The sequence below is a fragment of the Sus scrofa genome, chromosome 5 (genome assembly GCF_000003025.6).
Source record: "Sus scrofa isolate TJ Tabasco breed Duroc chromosome 5, Sscrofa11.1, whole genome shotgun sequence".
NCBI lineage: Eukaryota > Metazoa > Chordata > Mammalia > Artiodactyla > Suidae > Sus > Sus scrofa.
The window spans coordinates 11,885,030-11,905,751 of NC_010447.5; the positions used below are offsets into that span (position 1 = coordinate 11,885,030).

Genomic DNA, 20,722 nt, shown 5'->3' on the forward strand with positions numbered 1-20,722 from the left:
GGTGCACTGATGTAGCATTCATTCACAGACCAAAGGGACATGCCATTTGGGTCCTCAATTGCAGAATTAAAGCATTTTTATCAGACAAGTATGCATGTTGAAATGGGCAGGATCCAGAAGCCACTGGCAGGGAATTTCTTTAGAAATAAACTTTCGTTTGCAGTTTATAGATGTTTAAATCCCATGCATCCCATCATCTCCATCTTCTGCCATTACTTTTAATTTTATCCTTTTTTCTCTCAACTTGACCTTTGACCTTCAACCTCTGACATCTCTTTTTAGAGAAGTGAATAAAGATGCAATATTGTTTCATCAAGGAATATTCAAGTAAAACATAAAATTGAACCTTGGAAGTTCTACACACTAGGAAAATTGTTCATGAAGTGTCTTCCATTTCAGTCCAAGAGATTTTACCATCATGCTTGCAAAGAGATACTGCTCACCAGAAACATGGGACTTCTTTATTTTTAATATTCCTGAATTACTTTATAAAGTGGTTGAATTCGTTCCTATTTAATATAGGTCATTTCAGTATATTGGCCAAACGTGAGAACGCATTCTCTCTGCTTAGTCTGTGTCAGGTATATATTTGCTCAAATATATTTTATCTTTATGTCTAATCACATCAATTTCTGTGCATTACATTGAACACTAATTTCCCATGTTTTCTTTCTTGTTAACTAAATCACATGTTTACATGGAAGATGGCAAGGAATAAGTCCAGTATTTTATGGGGAATGGCCTAAAATTGCTTTCAGCTTAGTAAACTAATTTCATCATTACTCATTGTGTTCTAGCCTCCTCGTGGCATTTGACATAGGGAATATTGGAGTTCTTGTAGAATTTAGGTGAATATTCCCAGTGAGTGATGCAACTGTGAAATGTGTCCATGTTTCGAATGCCACCACTCTTCTCTGTAGAAGAAGTATTTTTTAATCTTTGCCTATATCCCGTTACTGAAATAGTTGAAGGTTAATTAATCACCACTTGGCATCAATGCTTTGCATTTTATCAGCCTTCTCATTATGAATTAAGGCTTTTTTTTTTTTTTAACTAAAATGCAGTTGAGAAGCAGATTACTTTTTAATGTCAGACTTTAACTGTCATTAGAGACTCTGAAAATGGATAGAATTGAACCTCGCAGATGAGTTAATTTGCCTGCTGTGGGTAATACAGAGGCACAGCATACTTGGGACATCGCGGAGTGTAATCCTTCTGTCCTGTAAACGCAACAAAACGTCATTGGAAGTAGAATTCAGAAACTTCCCAGCTGCCTATAAACAAGTTATTTAAATACTCAAGTTAAAATTATAATATGATGACCTCACTTGATAGCTTATTATAACAGAGGAGGTAGTAGTGAAAGTCTCTGACATGTTTAGTTGAATAAATGATAAACAGATCTAATTTTAAGCAGCCAAATCTTGATGTAACCAGTACAAAGAAGAAAATCTTATCTTTGTTCTCTACTGCTATTCCATGTCTTTTGGTCCCAAAGTAATGTTTTGGGAAAATCATATGCACAAATACCTCAGAAGGTTTGTAATCTGTGTTTCAATTATAATAGTTGAGTGTTGCTCAGGATTTAAAAAAAAAAAAAAAAAAAAAAAGTCACGTATTTTCTTTGTTCAATACAAATTCAACAGGAAAGTAAACTCTTCTATTCCTTATCAGCTAATCAGCTACCTTCTCAGTTTTACTCATTTAAATAAAACAGGTCATGCCCAGAATCTCAGTTATCAATTATATTTTTCAGAATTCCATGAATATTCTTATGGTTTAAAAAGAACCCTTAAAGTCTTCCAGTTACTCCTCCCACTCTGGATTATATTGTTACTATCTGGGATCCCCACTGCACCTTTCAATTCTTGGACCTTGGACCAATCACCTTAACCTTTAGCTCATTATCTCTGCTTGTGAAAGCAATGCATTGTGGGTATTTTTGGTTGTGTTTTTTTTTTAATTACATTTCTCTGTTTACTTTGGTCAGAATTGATTGACTTGTTTTTCCGAGGTGTTGCATTGGTTCTTAAAATGCTGAATAATAATACTTTGCATGCTTGTGTGATCAGCCAAATCTTATCGCATGTCTAATGTGCAGGGTGAAAAGCAGGTGATGTATGGATATCAGAAAAAAAATACACGATACTGTGAAACTGCTAACAAGACATTAGACATAATTATGAGACATAACTTTGCATACAGGTCCTGCCCTAATGGAATTCGTTGGGTTCTTTTTTTTTTCCCCCTTTCATGTTAAACCCTTCTCTACACACCCGCTGCCCCCTCCCCCTACACACACCCCTTTTGAAGCTCTTTAAAGAAAAACTTCCTCCTAGGACAAGTTTATTTAAAAAAATAAGTACTCCAGATATGCAAAGCTGATGTGTCCAGTGCAGCAGATCTCCATAGCTGTCTCAGGCTGTCTGGGCATGCTCTTGGTGGTTCTCCTCTTACTGTAATACCACATCGGCGGGTGGCGCATTCCTTCATTGCAGTCCTTGCCCGCCTTGCCTGTCCCGGGGCTGCAGAGCGAGCAAGCAAGCAAGCGGGTGCCTGCACTCCTCCCTGACGCGCTCGCCCCGAGCCCAGGTTCCGTATTCATACATCACCTGCCCGTGTAGAGCGCATGTGCATGCTGCCGTCCTCAATAACCGGAATGTGTTTCTGTTCTTTTGTTTTTTTGTTTTGTTTTTGTGTGGATTTTCTGCAGTGTGGTTTACCAGGACGGATTTTACGGTGCTGACCTCTATGTAAGTACACACACTGGGGCCTTCTCGACCCCATCCCCTGACAAGCCAGCCTTTTTTTTTCTGTTTCTTTGGTTTGGTTTGGTTTTTTTTTTTTTGTTTTTTTTTGGTTTTTTTTAATATAAGTTATTTAATTTTTATTTTCTTTTTCCTTGTGGATATATATATATATATATTTATATATTTAAGAATGCAAGCATGCTTCTCTGCCACTGCGCTTGCCCCTGGGTGCAAAAACTAAGCCTTTGGGTTTCCTGATCATTGCTAGAGTCAGTCTACTGGACATATTCTTTTCCCTTCCCCGTCCCCACAGATGTTCTGTGTATCACTGATGTATTTGCGAGATGATCAGCAGGTTTAAAGTCTTTTTTTACTGTCGTACCATGTGCATACATAAATAACAGGACTAGCTTAGCCTTAAATCAACTCTTTCCCCTTTCTGCTTTTCTTCTCATTTCACATCCCTCTTTAGATCATTAGCGCTTTGATTTATGTAGAGGGCAGTGAGCTTTCTGAAATGTGTGTTTCCCGAGTTTACATAGGCCGAGAGAGCATTATCTCATGACAGTGAAATAAGGAATCGATGCCGGTGAAGAGCGGGTAGGAATAAGAGGAAACCAGGTAACTCAGGGCCTAAGGCTTCTCTGCACCAGAAAGTCCACAGCCAGTGCGGGGCTCTTTCTTAAGAGCCGTCCAGAGGGAAACATCCAGAGTGGCATCAGCAGCAGCCTAGAGTCTTCCACAAACGTTTACCATCTCACAGGATTTGTTGATTTGACCAGCTACATTAACGCCTCCGTTATCATCGGTTATTTAAACTGTCTAGCCATAGCTAAAGTTCCGTGATTGGTTGTCACATGTTATTTAAAATATGGACAGAGTGATCTGACAGACAAGTTTTTGAGTTTTGAAGTCTTATTAGGACCCCTCTCTAAATGGTCTTTTTCTGAATGCAGGTTTAGTCTAATCACCAAAATCATTAAGAAACCATTTCCTAAGAAAAACTTGTCAGCATGAAATGATTCCTTGGACATAGGTTAGAATTGTCTGGCAATGCTTTCTCCGCCCTGACCTTCTCAAAGCAATGAACTAATGCCACAGTCTACCAGAGATTCTCTGGCAGCCTAAAAGCATGGAGCTCCCTTGTGGCACAGCGGGTTAAGGATACGGTGTTGTCACTGCGGCGGCTCAGGTTGCTGCTGTGGCACAGGTTTGATCCCTGGCCCGGGACCTTCCAGATGCCATGGGCACAGCCAAATAAAATAAAATAAAAACATTCATGCACTCAGAGGTTGTATTGCAGGAAGTGGAGGGAGGATAGAGCAATCGCTGAGATTCTGTGGGTAACTACGAATGGTCCTGTTTAGAGTAGGCCTTCAAAATATGCTCTAATTTAACATGCTTGGAGGAACCTCAGCCACGATTTGGTCCAACCCTCTCTCTTTGTAGATATGTTTTTTAGAGAGTCTGAGACTTACCCAGATTCCATAAAGTATTTCTTTAGCCGAGCATAAAATCCAAATAATCCGTATTTCATTATCTCTCTTAGTCCTTTAATTAAAATCTACATCTTTCCTCATGGTTTTCAAGAAGTTATGAAAGATCTTTTTTGTGTGTGCTCAGTGAGACTTGAGGGTTGGGAAACTATATCCTACTTTTTCACCAAAGGGCACTTTTCTGAATATATGTGTTTACATTTGATCTTAGCATGTACATTCCCCCACATACATTAGTCCACATTCTCATGAAACTCATCATTACATTATTTATTTAAGTTGTTTCCTTGGAATCTGGTCTATTAGACTTTCACTTGAATTGTTTCTTAAGTCAGATGTGGGCTTTTTTGTTTTTCTTTTCCTCTGGTATCTTCCTTATTGGGATATTTCTTAAAGTGTGGCCTACTCCTGTCTTATTAAGATTTGTCTGCTTCCACCTTGTTAAGGCAACCAGCCAAATATTTTACAGGTCTCTCACTTCTTTAGTTTACAATATATGATTTTATTAATAGAGAGATGGTTTTTTCTGTATTTGTTGAGAAAATACTCTTGCGGTTTTTGTTTTTGTTTTTGTTTTTTTAATCTACCAGCTAGATCACCTTATCCAGGTGAACATAAGTAATTCAGTGACCTTGCCAAAACATTTTTTTGAGCATGGCCCCTTGTCACCTTAAAGCAGTTTCTTGGAGGAAAAAGTTGGTCACGAGTGCTGAAATAATATCCAGCTACGGGAATGAAAACCAAGAGTATGTGAGGAGGGAACTGTTGAGCGAGGCCTAGTGTAACTTTTCATACAGTTTTTAAAACTTCATATTTTCTATTCCACGTGCGAGGCGGCAAAGGAGACCTTTAAAAACACACAACTACAGCAAACTCTGTCATTTTACCTTGAGTTTGTTCTGCTTCTCTCTGTACATTTTGTTTTCCCTTCTGTGGAAATCTTTCAAAGTACGTTTAGTTCTTATTTCCTCAGAGACTAGAAATAGAAAGAGACGAGGGTTTATCTGGTATACAATGTGCCCTGAAGCCGAGCTTAAAGAAACAACGTGAGGGAAGAGAGTTTAAGTTGCTAGTTTTATTTAAGTTGAATTAATTTAAGCATTTACCTGTAAAGGTTTAGTTTTTGGTTTTTTAAATCTCTTTCCCTGTTCTGTTTCTAGGCTGTGATCCCTGCTGGCCATTTTCTTCCTTGCTGTGTCTTGCGTGGCACATTCTTTTCTGGAAGAACTGATCTAGCAATTGTGCCCATGATTTGTAAAGCGACTCCTAGGATAAGACTTGGGAGTGTAGCAGATGGTGCCTGCCTGCCCCCCCACCCCTTTTTTTGACCAGTAGAAAAGACATAATTCACCCTAATTCACTTTTTTAACGGGATAACAAACTGCTCCTCCTTCTCATCCTGTGAAAAGCATGCTTGCATCCAAAGGAAAGAAAAGGCTGGTGGGCCCCTTAGCGGGCTTTTTTGTATGATTGTTTTCCTTCCACAGCTGTGTTTTTTGAACTGCTCTTCCTGTGTTCTGTTATAGAATAGTCTTACAGGAACCAATCATTAGCGCTAAAATACCTCAGGTAGGAGTGCCAGTGTGACCTGCCAATCAATCAGATTGTGGATTGCAGTGAAAAAATTGAATTATACTAACCATTCCAGCTCCACGTTAGAGATGGGAACAGAGGCTTTTTTGGACAATCAAGACTTGTGAGCGTGTGATCTAAGCCCTGCTACCTCAGCAGTGCACCCAGTCAAGTTCCTTACACAAGGGCACAACCTCCAAAATTCAGTGCTCCTGTCCCATTGCCACACATCCGCACCAGGTGTGTCACACGCACTGTCCCATCACTGCCACCTCTTTTAGTTTGTCAATCACATTGATCCATGGTGTTTAAAGTGGTCTTTTATATTTGGAGAGCCTAGCAGTTGGGGCTGTTTTCTTACCACTACGGAAGAACGAGAAAAGTGAGAAAGCAGACTCTGTCTCAGCAGGACCCTCTATCCCAAATCGGGCCCCGTTGTGAAATCCTAATAGTAACTGGACTGTGCTGCTACGTCAGCTTGAGGTTGTCTTAAAACCTAGACATACTGGGACTCTAAAATGGGATCATCTCCTTCCCTGGCCCTCTTTTCCTTTCACCCTAAGACGGGATTAGTGAGTTCATTTGGATAGGAATGCACTGTTAGAAGATTTGCTAATAGCTGGATGCAGGAACCAAGAAAACAGTAGACAGCTCTTTACGATTCAGTTAGTTTATTTATGTGGCTACCCAGCAGGATTTGGGAAAGAAACTAATTTGGGGAGATATAGAATAGTAGTGTTTGAAGGGCTTCGTTGATAAAAGGTCATCTCTCATCTATCATGAAAGTAATAACTAAGCAGAAGATAGCAAGTTGGTCATGAAATTTTTTTCCTTAACCTCAATTTTAAGATAAATTTAAAACATTTCCTTAAAATTTTTTCACCTCCGTTTTCCAAAGTAGGTCGGTCTCTCAGTCCAAAGCGTTAACAGTATTAATCATTATTACGAGTTTTGCATTCATGTCTGTGTTTTTCACATGTAGTCCGAGGTGCCATATTACCATTGAAGAGCTCTGTTCTCCTAAAGAGCCTCTCCTCGTACGAGTTCAGTCTGGAGCCGTGGGTCTCAGCTGGGATGGGGAGGAGTGAAGGAAAGGAAGGAATCAGAGTCACTTAGAGACAAAGTGATGCCCAGAGACACAGCACTAGACCCAAGCCAGATGGATTAGGTCTGTGTTCTGCTGTCAAGATTTGAAGCATCACATCTGCCATTCTCCCCACCCACCCACCCACCCACCCCTACTCTATAAATCTAAACACCACATGTAGGGAAGAAGCTTTAATTTTGTCTGCTGGTCTTGAAAAACACATTCTTTTCCTTGTCACATAATGTCATTGTCTTCCAGGTAGAAAGAAGGTGTCTTGACATCACATGCTCACCAAAGTCCTGTTTTAATGTAAATCCTAAAACCAAAATGTAAAAATAAAATTAAAGGCCAGGTGAAAATCCAGACAAGGGGAAAGTCTACCAGTGAGAGGTTAAACTTAGACAGAAAGCTGAAGGTGGGGTACAAGAGGGACGATAGGCAGAACCCTTCCACCCTGTGCTGGTTAAAACACAGCTACAGAATCAAGGGGAGGGGGGGATCACGTGGCAACGTGGTCAAGTTCATTAGACCATAAAATTGATTCAGGGTGGAGTAAGTAGAAAATCCCTAGGAAGTGACATCAATCAATGGAAAAGTAAGACTTTAACAAGGACAGCAAAAGGATCTTAGAGGTACCAGCATTTTCCTTTGAAAAAGCTAGAGGTTGAAGGCAGGGCCGTGCTACAGATAAGTGAGACGATACAATGCTTAAACAGAGGAAATACTGTAGAAGAGCACTGGGTCCGAATTCTGGGTGCTGATAGTGGGCAAGCCTACCAGTGAGCACTGCGGGTCGGAGCTGAGTCACACCACGGGGTCAGGAAGATTGAATAGGGGAGTGATGGAGCCCTGGGCTGCCCTAATTGCGAGCACTAGACGTCATTCAGAATGCATTTCAGAGGAATAGAGGGTAATGATTTTTAAAGGGGCATGTGTGTATTTGGACCAGGCTTAGCCATGCCAAATTTATTGAGCTGTCAGATTCCAGAAAGCTGTCCGTGTGTGCCCTCCTACATTAGGGTGTGCTGTGGCCATGCTAATCCCCATTTTTTGTTTTATTTCAAATCACACACAGATAGAATCTGCAAACTGCTTCAGATCAAACAGGTCTGATTGTGTGTAAATACATATGTCCTTTTTAATTTTTATTATTAATGGTTGCTTCAGTTTTGCATCAGTGCATGGTTAAAAGCAATACACATCAGCTATTTCATGACTTCATATCTCCAAATGAATTATTTCTCCTCTTTTTTTTTGTTTGTTTGTTTGTGCAGTCAGCTGAAGAAATGTTAACATCTCACTCTAAATCTCTCAGTGGAGTCTCTGTTCCCTTCTCTGATATAACAGATGGGTTACTGCTTGTTATAATTATTAACATTGTGGTGTGGGCCAGGGCTAGGGTGGGCAAGATTGACTATTTCTTGGGCTGGGGAGGGGCCAGTCGTTAGGGTCTGGAATGTTAACTCAAGTGGTGACTGACTGTTTCCGTAATACCAGGTCGTTGTGGCTGCACGCTCTAGTAATTGAGGCTGTGTACTTCACCGAGCTTGTGGTAGAGCCTAGGGCAAACCGCTGTCCCAAGAGAATGCTGGGATAGATAGAGTTAGCCAATCCGAGTCTGAACGTGGTGATTTTGCTGGTTGTTTTAGCTCCAGATGTTGGCATGCTTAGTTTTTAATGTGATTAATAAATGTGGCGCCATATCCCCTCCCCACGCCTGAACCCTGTCTCTCCTACCCCCCTTCCCGCCCTTGTTCTTTTTGAAAAACTTAAGAAACAGCAATGAAACCCTTGGTGTTTCAAACTGCACTTTGTTCTCATGTTCTATAAACCACCTCAGACTCGCTAGTAGAAATGAACGTTGAGAAAAGGCTCTCAGCCCAGAGTCCTTATGCATTCCAAAATCCAGAATAGAAATAAATATATCTGAATTTTTGTCTCCTTATATTATGTGAGATATTTTCTTGAATAACCAATGTAAAGCACCAGCAGAAATACTTTGTACTCAGAATACATCTAAGAGGAGGAAATCCATGATGTACAATTGAATTTTTCAAATTTTGGGGTGGTCACCAGTGAATTACCAAATTAGTTTATTAAAATGTTACCTGCCTGTCCTAAACAAAGACCCCCCCCCTCCTTTAAAGGGCTTCTCTGTAGTACCATTATCATAAAGTAATTAGGAGAGTAGACATGTTGACATATTATTACCTGCTTTTAAAAAAAATTAATGTAGTTTTTCTTAATGTTGATATTCTTCTTGAGCCTTTTATTGTCAATAAAATTTTTGCATCCCTGTCCTGGGTGTTCTGAATTTGAATAGCAGAGGACCTCATCAAATTCCAGCTCAACATTAGAGTTCACTTAGAATAGAAGGTAAGGATTGCACATAGCTTATCTCCACTTCTTCTGGCTTGGAAGGAGACTTCTTTCCCAAGGCCTCCATTTAGAATTTAATTGCTTTTATGACCCTACCTTTTTCAGTTTTTAAAGATTATTTTGGATTTTGAAGGAATGCCAGAGTCAAGCCTCCTGATGCTGGTTTACCACCTTATCCTAGTTTACAAGGATGTTTTACAAAAGATAGCCCTCCTATAGACTTCACACTAGTAAACTGTAATTCTTAATAAGTAGAACCATCTCTAGTTATACTGAAAAATTGAGCCTTCAAGGTTTATGTAGAGCTTAAAATTTCAACCATAATGATTAGCATGTTGTTTTGTTGGGTTTTTTTGTTTTTTGTTTCTGGCTGAGCCAACAAGTATGCAGAAATTCCCCTGCCAGGGATCAAACCTGTGCCATAGGAGCGACCTGAGCCACTGCAGTGACAAGGCCAGATCCTTAACCAGCTGAGCCATGAGGAAACTACATGTGGTTTTGTTTAACAGATGTTTTTTACCATTTCATTTCTTCTTTAGAAGTTTAAGGAGAACAAAAAGAAATAAGGTAAAAAGCCACTTCAGCTAGTTTACATGTAATGTATATATTTATGTGTATATGTACGGCAGCGCATGTGTGCCGTCTGGATGTGCGGCTCTGCTCAGGTCCGTCTGGCCTGCCCATTCGTGTGAGCCGGGCTGGAATTCAGAGGAGCACAGCCTCTGCGGGTGCTGCCGGCCACAGCCCTATCCATTATGGTTTCACTGCCAGTGTTTGGTAATATTAATTAGAGCTTTCTTACTTATATGAATATCTGTGGGAGGATTTGTAATTGAGAAAGCAGTGTTTACTTTTCTTAGTCATTCACTTGAAGAACAAAGGAGGAATCATACAAAATCACTGAAAGCCAATCAAAGATTTTTTTTTTTTTTGAATGTGTTTGAATCTACTTCTGATGACTTCAAGCAGCATAAATTTAAAGAGCAAGAATAAATTTCCTGGAGTTTCCATTGTGGCTCAGTGGAAACGAATCCGACTAGCATCCACGAGGACGAAGGTTCGATCCCTGGCCTCGCTTAGTGGGTTAAGGATCCAGTGTTGCCGTGAACCCTGGTATAGTTCGAAGATGTGGCTCGGATCTGGCGTTGCTGTGGCATAGGCCAGCGGCTACAGCTCCGATTCAACCCATAGTTTCTTCCGTTAGAGAAAGTATAAATTGTATAAGAAAGAAGCAAAAAGCCGTAGAAACCTCTAAGAAGGAATTGCAGGTTTTCCAGAGTAAGGTTTGCTCAGAATAAAAGCATCAGGCTAGAATCTGCCCTTTCAGATGCCTAAGAACAGGGTCCCCTTAGAAAATACTTGCTTTCAGTCCGAAGAAATGATACTGAAGTAAATTTGAAATTTCTTGGAGTTCCCAAAGTGGCGCAGGGGGGTTACGAATCCTACAGCAGTGGCTCGGGTCACTACAGAGGTGCAGGTTCAATCCCTGGCTCAGTGCAGTGGGTTAAGGGATCCAGTGTTGCCGAACCTGCAGCCTAGGTCACACCCATGGCTCGGGTGGCCCAGGGATGTCCATATATGCCGCAGGCGCGGCCATTGAATAGGTAAATAAAGAAATAAAGACAAACTTGAAACTTCCTTTGTGAACATAGCAAAAATTGAACATTGGAAGGAATAGGAAGTAGCAAGCACAGGGAAGGAAGCATGTGGGAAATGGACACACTAACCTCCAGAAACAGGGTGTGCTCCGGCTCACTGCCAGGCGCTGTCGGGTGGCCCCGTTGAACAGCACAGCTGTATCTGATGGAAAAGATTGTATTACTGTAAAGCAAGAAAGTACTCGCCTGGAGTTCCCCGACGGCTCAGCAGGTTAAGGATCCAGTGCTGTCACTGCTGTGGCTCGGGTTACCGCTCTGGCACAGGTTTGAGTCCCTAGCCCCAGGAACTTTGCACATACTGTCAGAACGGCCAAAAAAAAAAAAAAAGTACTCACCTGAATTATTAGGTTTAGGTAAAAATAGATGAATTCTAGAGATGTAGAGAAAAAGAAGGAAAAGGCGCTGGCCACTTTTTTAAATAGCCTGTCTCACGTGGCACTTGTGCCTGACTCTGAAATACATATAAAGGAGTGCATATGCCTCACCCCCACAGTGAGAACCCTTTGAGTATTTGGTTCATCTAAACTGTAAAAGAGCAGGATGGGGGAGTTTGAAACTCTTTAGGACTGATAGGATATTTGAACCCTTGGAAGAAAAGCCGAGGACAGGAAGAATCCTAAAACCTTATTTAGGGAAGGAAATAAATGCAGTTAAATGCTCAAGGGCGTTGTGGTCTATTTGAATCTTGCCCTAGGAGCCTCAGCCCTTTGTAATCTGATGTGCCCGCCTCTGGAGTAGCAGTTGGAATTGGCGCACTTTTTCTGTAGGGGCCGCGTGGTGGAGATTTTTGGCTTCATAGGCCTCACGGTCTCTGTCACAACTACTTTCAAAAACAGGTGGCAGAACTGCACTGGTTCCCAGATGGAGGTTGGCCAACCCCTGATATGCACTGGTTCTTCCTGCTAAATACGCTAAATTGTCTTAGCCTCTGGCAAGGGCACTAAGCCACAGGGAGCCTCACACTGTATGGGCCCTTTCCTCGTGTAATGAAGTCTCTTAGCAGTAGGTCAATCTGAGTAGCCTCAGAGAAGCTGAAGTTAACGCATATAAATACAGTGTGTTTTAACTCTGTAATTTACATTTCCTGTCAGTCAGAGAAAGTTCTCTGGACCTCTTTGTAAATATTTTCCCTTTGAAAGTTCCAACAAAGGCAGATCCCAAATCCTGTCTTCATTTCTTAGAGCTGAGAGGAGGCAGTCTATCTAGTGTATTTATTTTTGTTACTGTTACAAATTGGAAAGCAGATCCTTGCCCTCTGTGGAGCTTAATTTTGCAACAAATAACATGCAGACTGATGCAGTTTGAAACATTCTCTTCCCACATGTGTGTCTGTGTTTGTGTCTGTCTCCATGTGCGTCCCGTCTGTGTATGTGTATGTACCTGTGCGTCCGAGTGTGGGTGGGTGTGTGTTCACCTGTCCACCCAGGGGAGAGGTATCTGTAAAGTCAGGTCTCTTCTCTCCTGTAGGGTGGATATGCAGCCTACAGATATGCACAGCCTGCTACTGCAACCGCAGCCACCGCTGCTGCAGCCGCCGCCGCCGCTTACAGCGACGGGTATGTACAGAGAGCCACGAGCACTGTGCCATCCCCATGCCTCCCCTTGCCCTCCCCACACCATTCCAAAGCGGCACCTGGCACGCGGGGCTGCCTGCTGACCTGGGCGCTCTGCAGCCCTTCTCCCATGGGCTCTGTCCCGCCAGAAACCCACCCACTCCGGCCTCTCCGCTCCCTCCAGCTTATTCTGCGACTTTCTAGCTTTGACCCCAGTTCCTTCTTGCTCATCTCCAACTCCGTCCTTTTCCATTCTGTAGAAGTACTTGAGGAACTTTCCATTACTGCGTTTGGGAGTAGGACAGATTTATTTCCATTCTGCCAGTTTCCTAATAACAATCCAAGACCAAGTGACTCACAAGTCCTCAGCACAGGAAACCCCTTAGTTTGGGGGGATTACTATCTTTCCTTCATTTCCCTGATTGTACCTCTTTTTCCAGTTATGGCAGGGTGTACACAGCCGACCCCTACCATGCCCTCGCCCCTGCCGCTAGCTATGGAGTTGGCGCTGTGGTGAGTATACGCACCTTTGTTTTGAAACATTTTACTTCTTCTGACTTTTATCCCAGACTACAGAAGATCTGGGGAGGTAATCATGTCACCCCTTCTTCCATGGCCAATAGAACTATCTAGAATTTTCATATCTCTTTCTCAACCTGTGTGTGATGGTGTGAGCCACCTGGACGGGTGAAGGAGAGCCGAAAAAGGAATGAGTAGTGACGTGTGCCTGGAGTAACAGCGTTGTTTGGGAGAAAGAAGGGGACGGGTTGATGTTTTTATGCTGAACAGGTTGATAATGAATGCGTGCCTGGGGCCATTTTATTGATGGGTCTTAGCAAAGACTTGGAGGCATAAGACTCTCCAATTTCCACAGTAAACTTTGCCAAAAACGTAACCTGTCTGTTTCAAATGCAAATGCCAAAGGATATCCCTGCTATTCCTAAGCCTTCTGGTAAATAGTACTAGAAATCACCAAGCGAATGCCTTAGAAAGGTATTTTACTAGTAGCATTTTGGAAATACAGTATTTTCATAGTTACACCCCACGTCCATAGAGCTCATCGAGAGTAAGCCCCACTGCAGTATTTTTGTGTTGGCCTGGATGCCCCCACGTCTCGTGCCTGGGACTCACTGGCTTCAGCAAAGACTGGCATTTCCACAGTGATCCCTCCTTGTGCCAGACATTCTCTGCCATCCACAGTGTCACTGGGAAGCAGCCTGGGAACATGGATGGCTGTGTTTCCGAGGAGGCGACGCGATGGGTCTGTTTAGACATAAAGGATGAGCCTGCCATTTCTCACACTAAGTCTCCACCGGCGAAGATTTGTGGAAGGAAGTAGTAGGGGCCTGGGGTGGGGATTTAGAATTGAGGTAGAGACAGTGTAAAGAAAGTGATGGCAATTCCTGAGGTCTTATTTAGTGCCAAAATGGTGCAAGTCCTGTACTAAAGGAGTGACCCAGGAGAGCGAGTCCTAGGGAGCTTCCGATGGAAAAAGGTGAGCCAGTAGATACAGATAAAACAAAGGAATGAAGCTCAGTTTAACTCGTGTGTGTGGTGTGTGTGTGTGTGTATAAAAGTCAGATATGTCAGGAAACGACCTAGTTGATATACTTTACAAATTACCGAGGACGTAGACTTTCTTAGGTGAAAGATGAACTCGGGTCTAAATCCAGCACAGTCTCAGACATGGGATATGCAGAGATGGAGGCCAGAAGTAACATGTTCTCACTGTCAGGTGATGGGTAGGAAGGTGAAATTGGCAGCCTGCTTTAGGTCACGGTTGTAATGAGGTGATCAAGGTAAAATAAGACCCATACTTTAAAAAAAGCAGACGTGGTTTTATTTACAGACCTAGTTTTAATTGTTCTGAGTTTCCCTGGGTGCTGATTCACGTGAATAGGGAAGTGAGCCTTCTCGTACTCTCCCTCGCGAGTGTAAGTGAGACCTTTGCCAGTACCCAGGGGGAAACGCCAGCGTCTTAGAGGCGGAAGTTGTTTCCTGACCTCATGCGTAGACAACATCTAACCAGCTGCTTTGAAGTTTCGAAGGAAGCTGGTTTTTATTGGGGGTTTTTTTGTTTTGTTTTGTTTTGTTTCAAATCCCTTCTCAGGACATACGTCTTCTTTTTTAATGCTTCTCTCATCAACCTTTTAATTATTTTTATGTCTTTAATTACTGCAGGCGAGTTTATACCGAGGTGGCTACAGCCGATTTGCCCCCTACTGAAGTGACGTGAGACCCCTGCAAATGGGACAGCCCCCCAGTTCATGAGGCCTGGCTATTGCAATATTTACTAGTAGAGGAACTCTATAGCAAGATGAAGAGGAAAAACAAACAAACAAACAAACAAAAAAAAAAAACAAAAAAAGAGAGAATACTTTTTTATACCTCACTATGTTCTTTGAATATGTATTTTTCCTTTAAATTTCTGCCTTTAATTCTTTTGTTCCAAAGATTGTGCATTTTTTTCTTTTTTCTTTTCTTTTTTTTTTTTTTTAAACTGTGGTAAAAAAAAAAAAAATGCATTTCCATGTCTGTATGTCCGTGCTTAGCTTATTCTATCAATCACGGAAGAGGCAGTTAATGAGGAAGGAGAGGCATTAGGAGCGGATAAAAGCATCTGATCAGAAATCAGCAGACAGAATTACCAAAGTGTGTCTGGTGCTGCGTGGCTGGGGAACAAGAAGTGGGAGAGATCTCTCTGCAGCAGGATCTCCTCGTCTCCTGAGTTTCTGGTCTTTGGCAGGCAGTTCTGATTGGCTGTGGCTGGAATCCACACACTAATAGATGGTAGGAATTCATGCTTGCAAAGCAGGAGAATTACGAAGACACTTTCCTCTCCTCTTCCCTCCTGGCTTCTCCATTCTTTTTACAATCCTCTTACACGCACAGCCTGAGCCGGTTGGCATCGTTTTTGGAATTATGGTATTAATATTTCCAAACACACGCTCAGACTGTGGATAATAAACACCTCATTAGGAAACCGGTCTCAGAATGAACTCTGGAGTATGAAAAAGATCATTCTTTTCTCCCCTGGAACCCCAGCGTCCCTGCTGGGCTTCTTCCCTGTTCATTGAACCACAGCTTCGCTCATCTCTCCTTTTACTCATACCCTGCTCCCGTGTCCTCAAGATTCAGGAATTTCGGACCCAGGGACAGACGAATAAATAGCCAGTGACCAGATGTCTCCCAGATGTCTGGACACAGCTTGAGGGCCAGAATACAAATTGTTGCGCGCCAGTGAAGAGGGAGAGGGCGAGAAAAGGGGTGTTAGATGATGTCTGACAAGGCACCTTGATGTCCCTCACTCTTTCCCAAAGTCAGCGCAGAGTCTGAAACACACAACAGAGACTCTGTTGGCAAAAGATAAAGCACAGAGTCCTAGATCAGCTGTCCCTGGAGGTTTCGGTGAGGAGGGCGTGTAGGGCAGGCAAAGGCACTTTGTCTGAGCTCCAAAGCCATAGGAATTTTCATCTTCCAGCCTTTACGAGTCACTTCTCAGTCCACAGTCTGGGGCCCTCGCGGCCATTCCACCCAGCTTCTCGTTTCCTCCAAAGACACCCCACTGAGCACCTGGACCACTTGGTCTGTGCGAACACTACAGGACGTGAACTAGGAGCCCTGAGGCTGCCCCTCTCCTGCTCAGGAAGGTGGGACAGAAGCGACCAGGGTCTCATTTGCTGCCAGAAAGAGTCAGGTGGTAGCCTCAGCAGCGAGTCACTGCTCTCGCTACCCAGCTTCGACTTTATGTCTCTTTTCGAGGTAGAGGAGACAGTGTTTCTCCTCTGGCTCTTAGCTATTAATGGTAAAGGCAAGGGTCCTGCAGCATTTCCAAAAGGAAGGCATTAGAAAATAGAACAGCACGGTCCGTCTGGCTCCCTGGTCTATTCACATTGGTACTAGGGTGACCTTTCACCCGAGGGATAGCTGCTAAAGGGAGTAATTCAGAGACATGGAGCTTCTGTTATGGGTTTGTTTTGGTTTGCTTGGTTTTGTTTTGTTTGTTTTGTTTTTTTTTTTACTCCTGCCTCCACACATGTTCTTGACCGATACTGACTCGTGTCCCTGAATTAAAATGACTGACATGTGACAGCATCAAGCATTCTTTGTAAGCAGAGGGATGTATCTGGCAGGGACCTGGCCTGTCGTGTAGAATACATATCCTCTCCCCCTTCGGAATCCTCTCTCTGCTAATAACCGGGAGAGCCACCCTGAAACCAGGGGGGGCGTCAAGGAAGCTAGAGGCCTCGATGCAATTCTTACAGATTCTGGGGAGGAAAGCACAGAGTAGGGGGTGCCAAACTGCCCAGTCCGTTGGCCATTTTTTTAAGGGTTCCCCTCCCCGAGCCAAAGTTTGGTTTGTTGCTGTTAAGACAATTTTTGTTGTGTGTGTGTATATATATATATTTTAGTTGGGGTGGGGGATGGGACGTGGGGCTCTCACAGGTCTAGGGAATGAGGGCAGGGAGGATAATTTTCCTTTCTTTCTTTTGCTGTTGTTTTAAGGGAGAGCTTTTACTGACTCAAGAAACAGAGAAATTTTGTGTCCTGTTCAAATAGGGGCCATTCTCACAAATGGCAAGCCACGACTCAGTGGAGACAAGGCCAAATTCTAAATGTTGTATCTGTAGCAGGAGAGGGAAATCGGGCAGTGAGTCCAAGAATGTTCTATCTATTCTTTTTTCCAAAAAGAGGTAAGGATGATGGGAAAGGCAGAGAAGGCAGCTCCCACAGCCCCCAAGAGCGGCCGGAGCCTGAGCGCTTGTGCATTTCAGTTCAGCTGGTTCTGGCTGAGGACTCCTTAGGCAGGCTCCGTGGTTTCCAGCGGGCCTCTGCTGCATTTCCAGGGCTGGTTTTAACACTGCTTCCTTCGGCTCCCTGTACTAAGGACTCCGTAGAGCCCCGCTTGTTATTAAAGGGCCCTTGGTTTTCAGTGTCAGCACTGAGAATCCAGGCTCTCAGAGCGCCTCGGTTTGATGGTCTCAACCTCCCCATCCGCCTTTGAACTTCGAGACTCCGTACAGGCAGTTTCATCAGAGGCAGGTTCTTCACAGCATCCGTGCTTGTTTATTCCTGACTCTGGTTCCCATTGGACTAAGACACAGAGTCAGAAGAGAGTTGGGCATCTTGGGAGTTTGTTAGAGGATGTGCTGGTGGATGATTCCAAAAACCCTCTCGATGCCGAGTCACAGTACGTGAATTTCGACAGCTCTGCTCCAGGCATGAGGCGGACGGACTTCTCTCCCGAGCATCTCAGTCTTAGAGGCCAGGCTCCTTGCAGGAGGCCTCTGGGGAGACCTTCATGTGCACACCCCTCTTTCAGCCCAGAGAGCCGCCCTTAGCGCTTCTTCAGAATTCCTTACATTACCTAGTTCGACTCCCACCAACCCCCGTCAGCTGTTGTGAGTCATCATTTTTAAGGCTCTCAGGTTTTGCAAAACCTACCCTCCTCCTCCTCCTCCACAGCCACAGTTGGCGTTGAACCAGTTTTACTTCCCCTTGAAAAAGAAGGGGGCTGGGGCTCAACTCTTAGTTCAAGGGGAGCTAGTGGAGAGCAACTCCACAGACATCGACAATTAGCTTTTCCTCGACAGAGTGACTCCTCAGGGGCTGAACTGCTCTTAGTTTAGTTCTACTTTCCTAGAAACAATAGCAGCTAAGTCAGTGAGCCACCACCACCCTCTAACTAGTCACGGAGCTTCCAGACGTGAGGGAGGCCTAAGCCCGGGATGGAAGCCACCCCAAGGGTCTGCAGGAAGGGCTGGAGTGCCCCCTTCCCCCTGGCAGGAGGCCGAGGCCGCGTGAGGAAGCCCAGAGGCGCTGTAAGGAGGGAAGGGGGCACCGTCGGGGCGGCCCCCCTTTCACCAAGTCCAGCCGCTTCTCTGCCGCTTGCAACCCTCTCACACAGTAACATTTGCAAAATCGCAGATTTGTTTCCCCCGGATAATAGGAGGCAAGGGACTTTGGGGGGTGGGGAAGGGGTAGTGGTGTTTTAAAAGCATAAGTTACCTGTTTGCACTGTTTTAAGATAGGAAAACATAGTGGGCAAGGTGAACATCCAACGTGATTTGTGTGTTTTTATTTTGTCATGCTCTTGAAAATGTTTGACCATTTGTAGTATACACCAGTGAAACTTGATTCTCTGTTGCATAAAACACTTTTTTAAAATTTTTTTTATTTTATTTTTTTGGAAATGTTACTGTCCAAAAGCCTCTTCCCTCCGTCCCCCTCTCCCCGTGTACTTCCTTCATACTTGCTTTACTGATGAGCCGGGCAATAGCCACCCGAAAGCTAGAGCGTGAAGCAGGGCCCTTTCCAAGTAGACTCCGGGTGTCCTAAGCCAGCGTGCGCCCCCTGGTTTAGTGAGTGCAGTGAGTCCCCAGCACCTGCCTTTCAAACGCGGCGTGCACACCAGCCTAGGCAAGTTCTCAAATTCCGAATCAAATGCACGAGGAGCCAGGAGCCGAGGGCTGGAGGGGATTCCTCAAGTCCTGCCAGTCGCCCGTGGTAGCTAGTTCTTCTCCCTGTTACCGGGTCTGTAACCAGTTACAGTTCACTCAGGAAAACGGTAGATCAATTCAGCCATGGTAGTGCTGGTTGGCAGGGACTGGTAACGGAGAGAACCGCTCGGCAGCCACAACTCAAACCCTGCCTTTAAGGAGACTGCCGGCCGGGGCGCTGGGTCCCCGCCTGGCAGGGACACACCCGCCGGTGTCGGGAGGGCCCAGCTCCCTGGCCAGCGAAAAGGGAGCATGGCTTCTCTTTTCTCTCCCCGCCCCCTGCCCGTTACCAACGCCAGAGTCCCAGGGGGTACAGAAGTTTTTGCATTTTTTAAACATTTTTTGGTTTGGTTTTTCCGGGGACTGATACATGCTTTAAGCAATGTCGACACCCCATCAAGACCCCCAGCCTAGTCATTTTCTTGTATTTTTTCTGTTCACAGTATTTTTGTGTGTGTGTGTGCTTGTTTTGGCAGCTCATTTTTGGCTGTATTATATATCGAGTGACGAATTGATCTTTTTTTTTTTTTTTTGGCCCCCCCTAAGGGATATGAATTGTTTCTTTCTTGTGTTATAATTCTGCTTGTGAATAGCTGGAGCAAACCTGGGACTGACACACGTAAGCCAGGGCTGCAAAGTGCCCAGAGAGCCAGTTGAGTTTCCTTGTCCCAGACAGGCGGACCTACTGAGTCTCTGAGCTTTTCAGCCCAGATCTTTGCAAGGCTAGAAATGCCACCGACCCCCCCCCCAACTTTTCCCCCCATCCCCGCCCCCATGGCAGGGATGGAACCATCCCTACATGCCACATGCAGTTTCTCCGGCCCCCTCCCGTTGCCATGGCAAAACAGGTACCTTTGGGGCACGGGGCATCACATGGGATGCTTGTGTTATCAACCACCTCACCTTCCTCCCCTCCTCACCCCCCCCCCAGAATCACTTCCTAGGACACCCGAGCTGCTTGCCCAGGGTCCTGTTTCCCTGCAGCCTCCAGAGAAGCACCCAGGGCTTTGTGACAGTCTCTACTCCCCTCCCCTTCTTGTTAAGAATCATATTGTATAGTAGCTTTCAGACCATACAGTATTCATTGGGTTATTCCTATTATTATCAAGTAGCTGGAATTGTGAAGGTCGGAGTAGTTAGAGCTTTAGCTTTTATTCCTTATTTTTTTGTATTACTATCCATGTGTATAAATTATTGATCATGTTGCTGGCTTTTATAAACTCTAAGCGAAGGAGGAGCACCGCCTCTGCCTTTGCAAATGGTAATGAAGCACTGTTTTTAAATAAAAGAGAGAAACACCATTCTCTGGCCTGCTTGTGTTGGTGCTACGAGACGTTGCCTCCTCCTGCAGCTCAAAGATGGAACTTGGATTTGACTTGTAAGATGGAAAAAAGGCGGCGAAGGCACCGCTCCCCCGAAGAGGTGAGGGGGTGGGAAACGCAGCCCAAGGCCGGGGCCTCGGCGCCCGCCCTTTGGCTCCTCCAGCCCGGGAGCTCCGGCCCTGGCAGGGGCTGCTTCCCCGCTGCTGCCTCTCAAACCTGCAGCTCCGCTTCCCCTGCATCCGCTCCTGGCGGGCGCGCCGCCACGCTCCCCAGGGGGCGCTCTCCCTGTCACCTCTGCCCCGGCTCCCACTGCCACCGAGGCTCCTGGGCCTTTGGGCTTCTTCAGCCACCCCCTCCTGCGTTCGTTTCCCTGCCAGTAATTCCCAAATCTCTGAAATTCCCCCT

General features: G+C 44.5%; 1 protein-coding gene across 44 annotated transcripts in view; it reads left to right on the forward strand.

Annotated features, from left to right (window-relative positions):
- Positions 1 to 20,296, forward strand: part of RBFOX2 (RNA binding protein, fox-1 homolog (C. elegans) 2) — a 271,803-nt gene extending 251,507 nt beyond the window's left edge. For 18 of the 44 annotated variants that reach the window (XM_021091012.1, XM_021091013.1, XM_021090996.1 and 15 more), the window contains 5 exons: positions 2,714 to 2,753; positions 7,981 to 8,012; positions 12,410 to 12,498; positions 12,936 to 13,008; positions 14,677 to 20,296. In XM_021091012.1, the coding sequence (XP_020946671.1) occupies positions 2,714 to 2,753; positions 7,981 to 8,012; positions 12,410 to 12,498; positions 12,936 to 13,008; positions 14,677 to 14,731 (289 nt within the window). In that variant the 3' untranslated portion in view covers positions 14,732 to 20,296. 44 annotated transcript variants of the gene reach the window in all.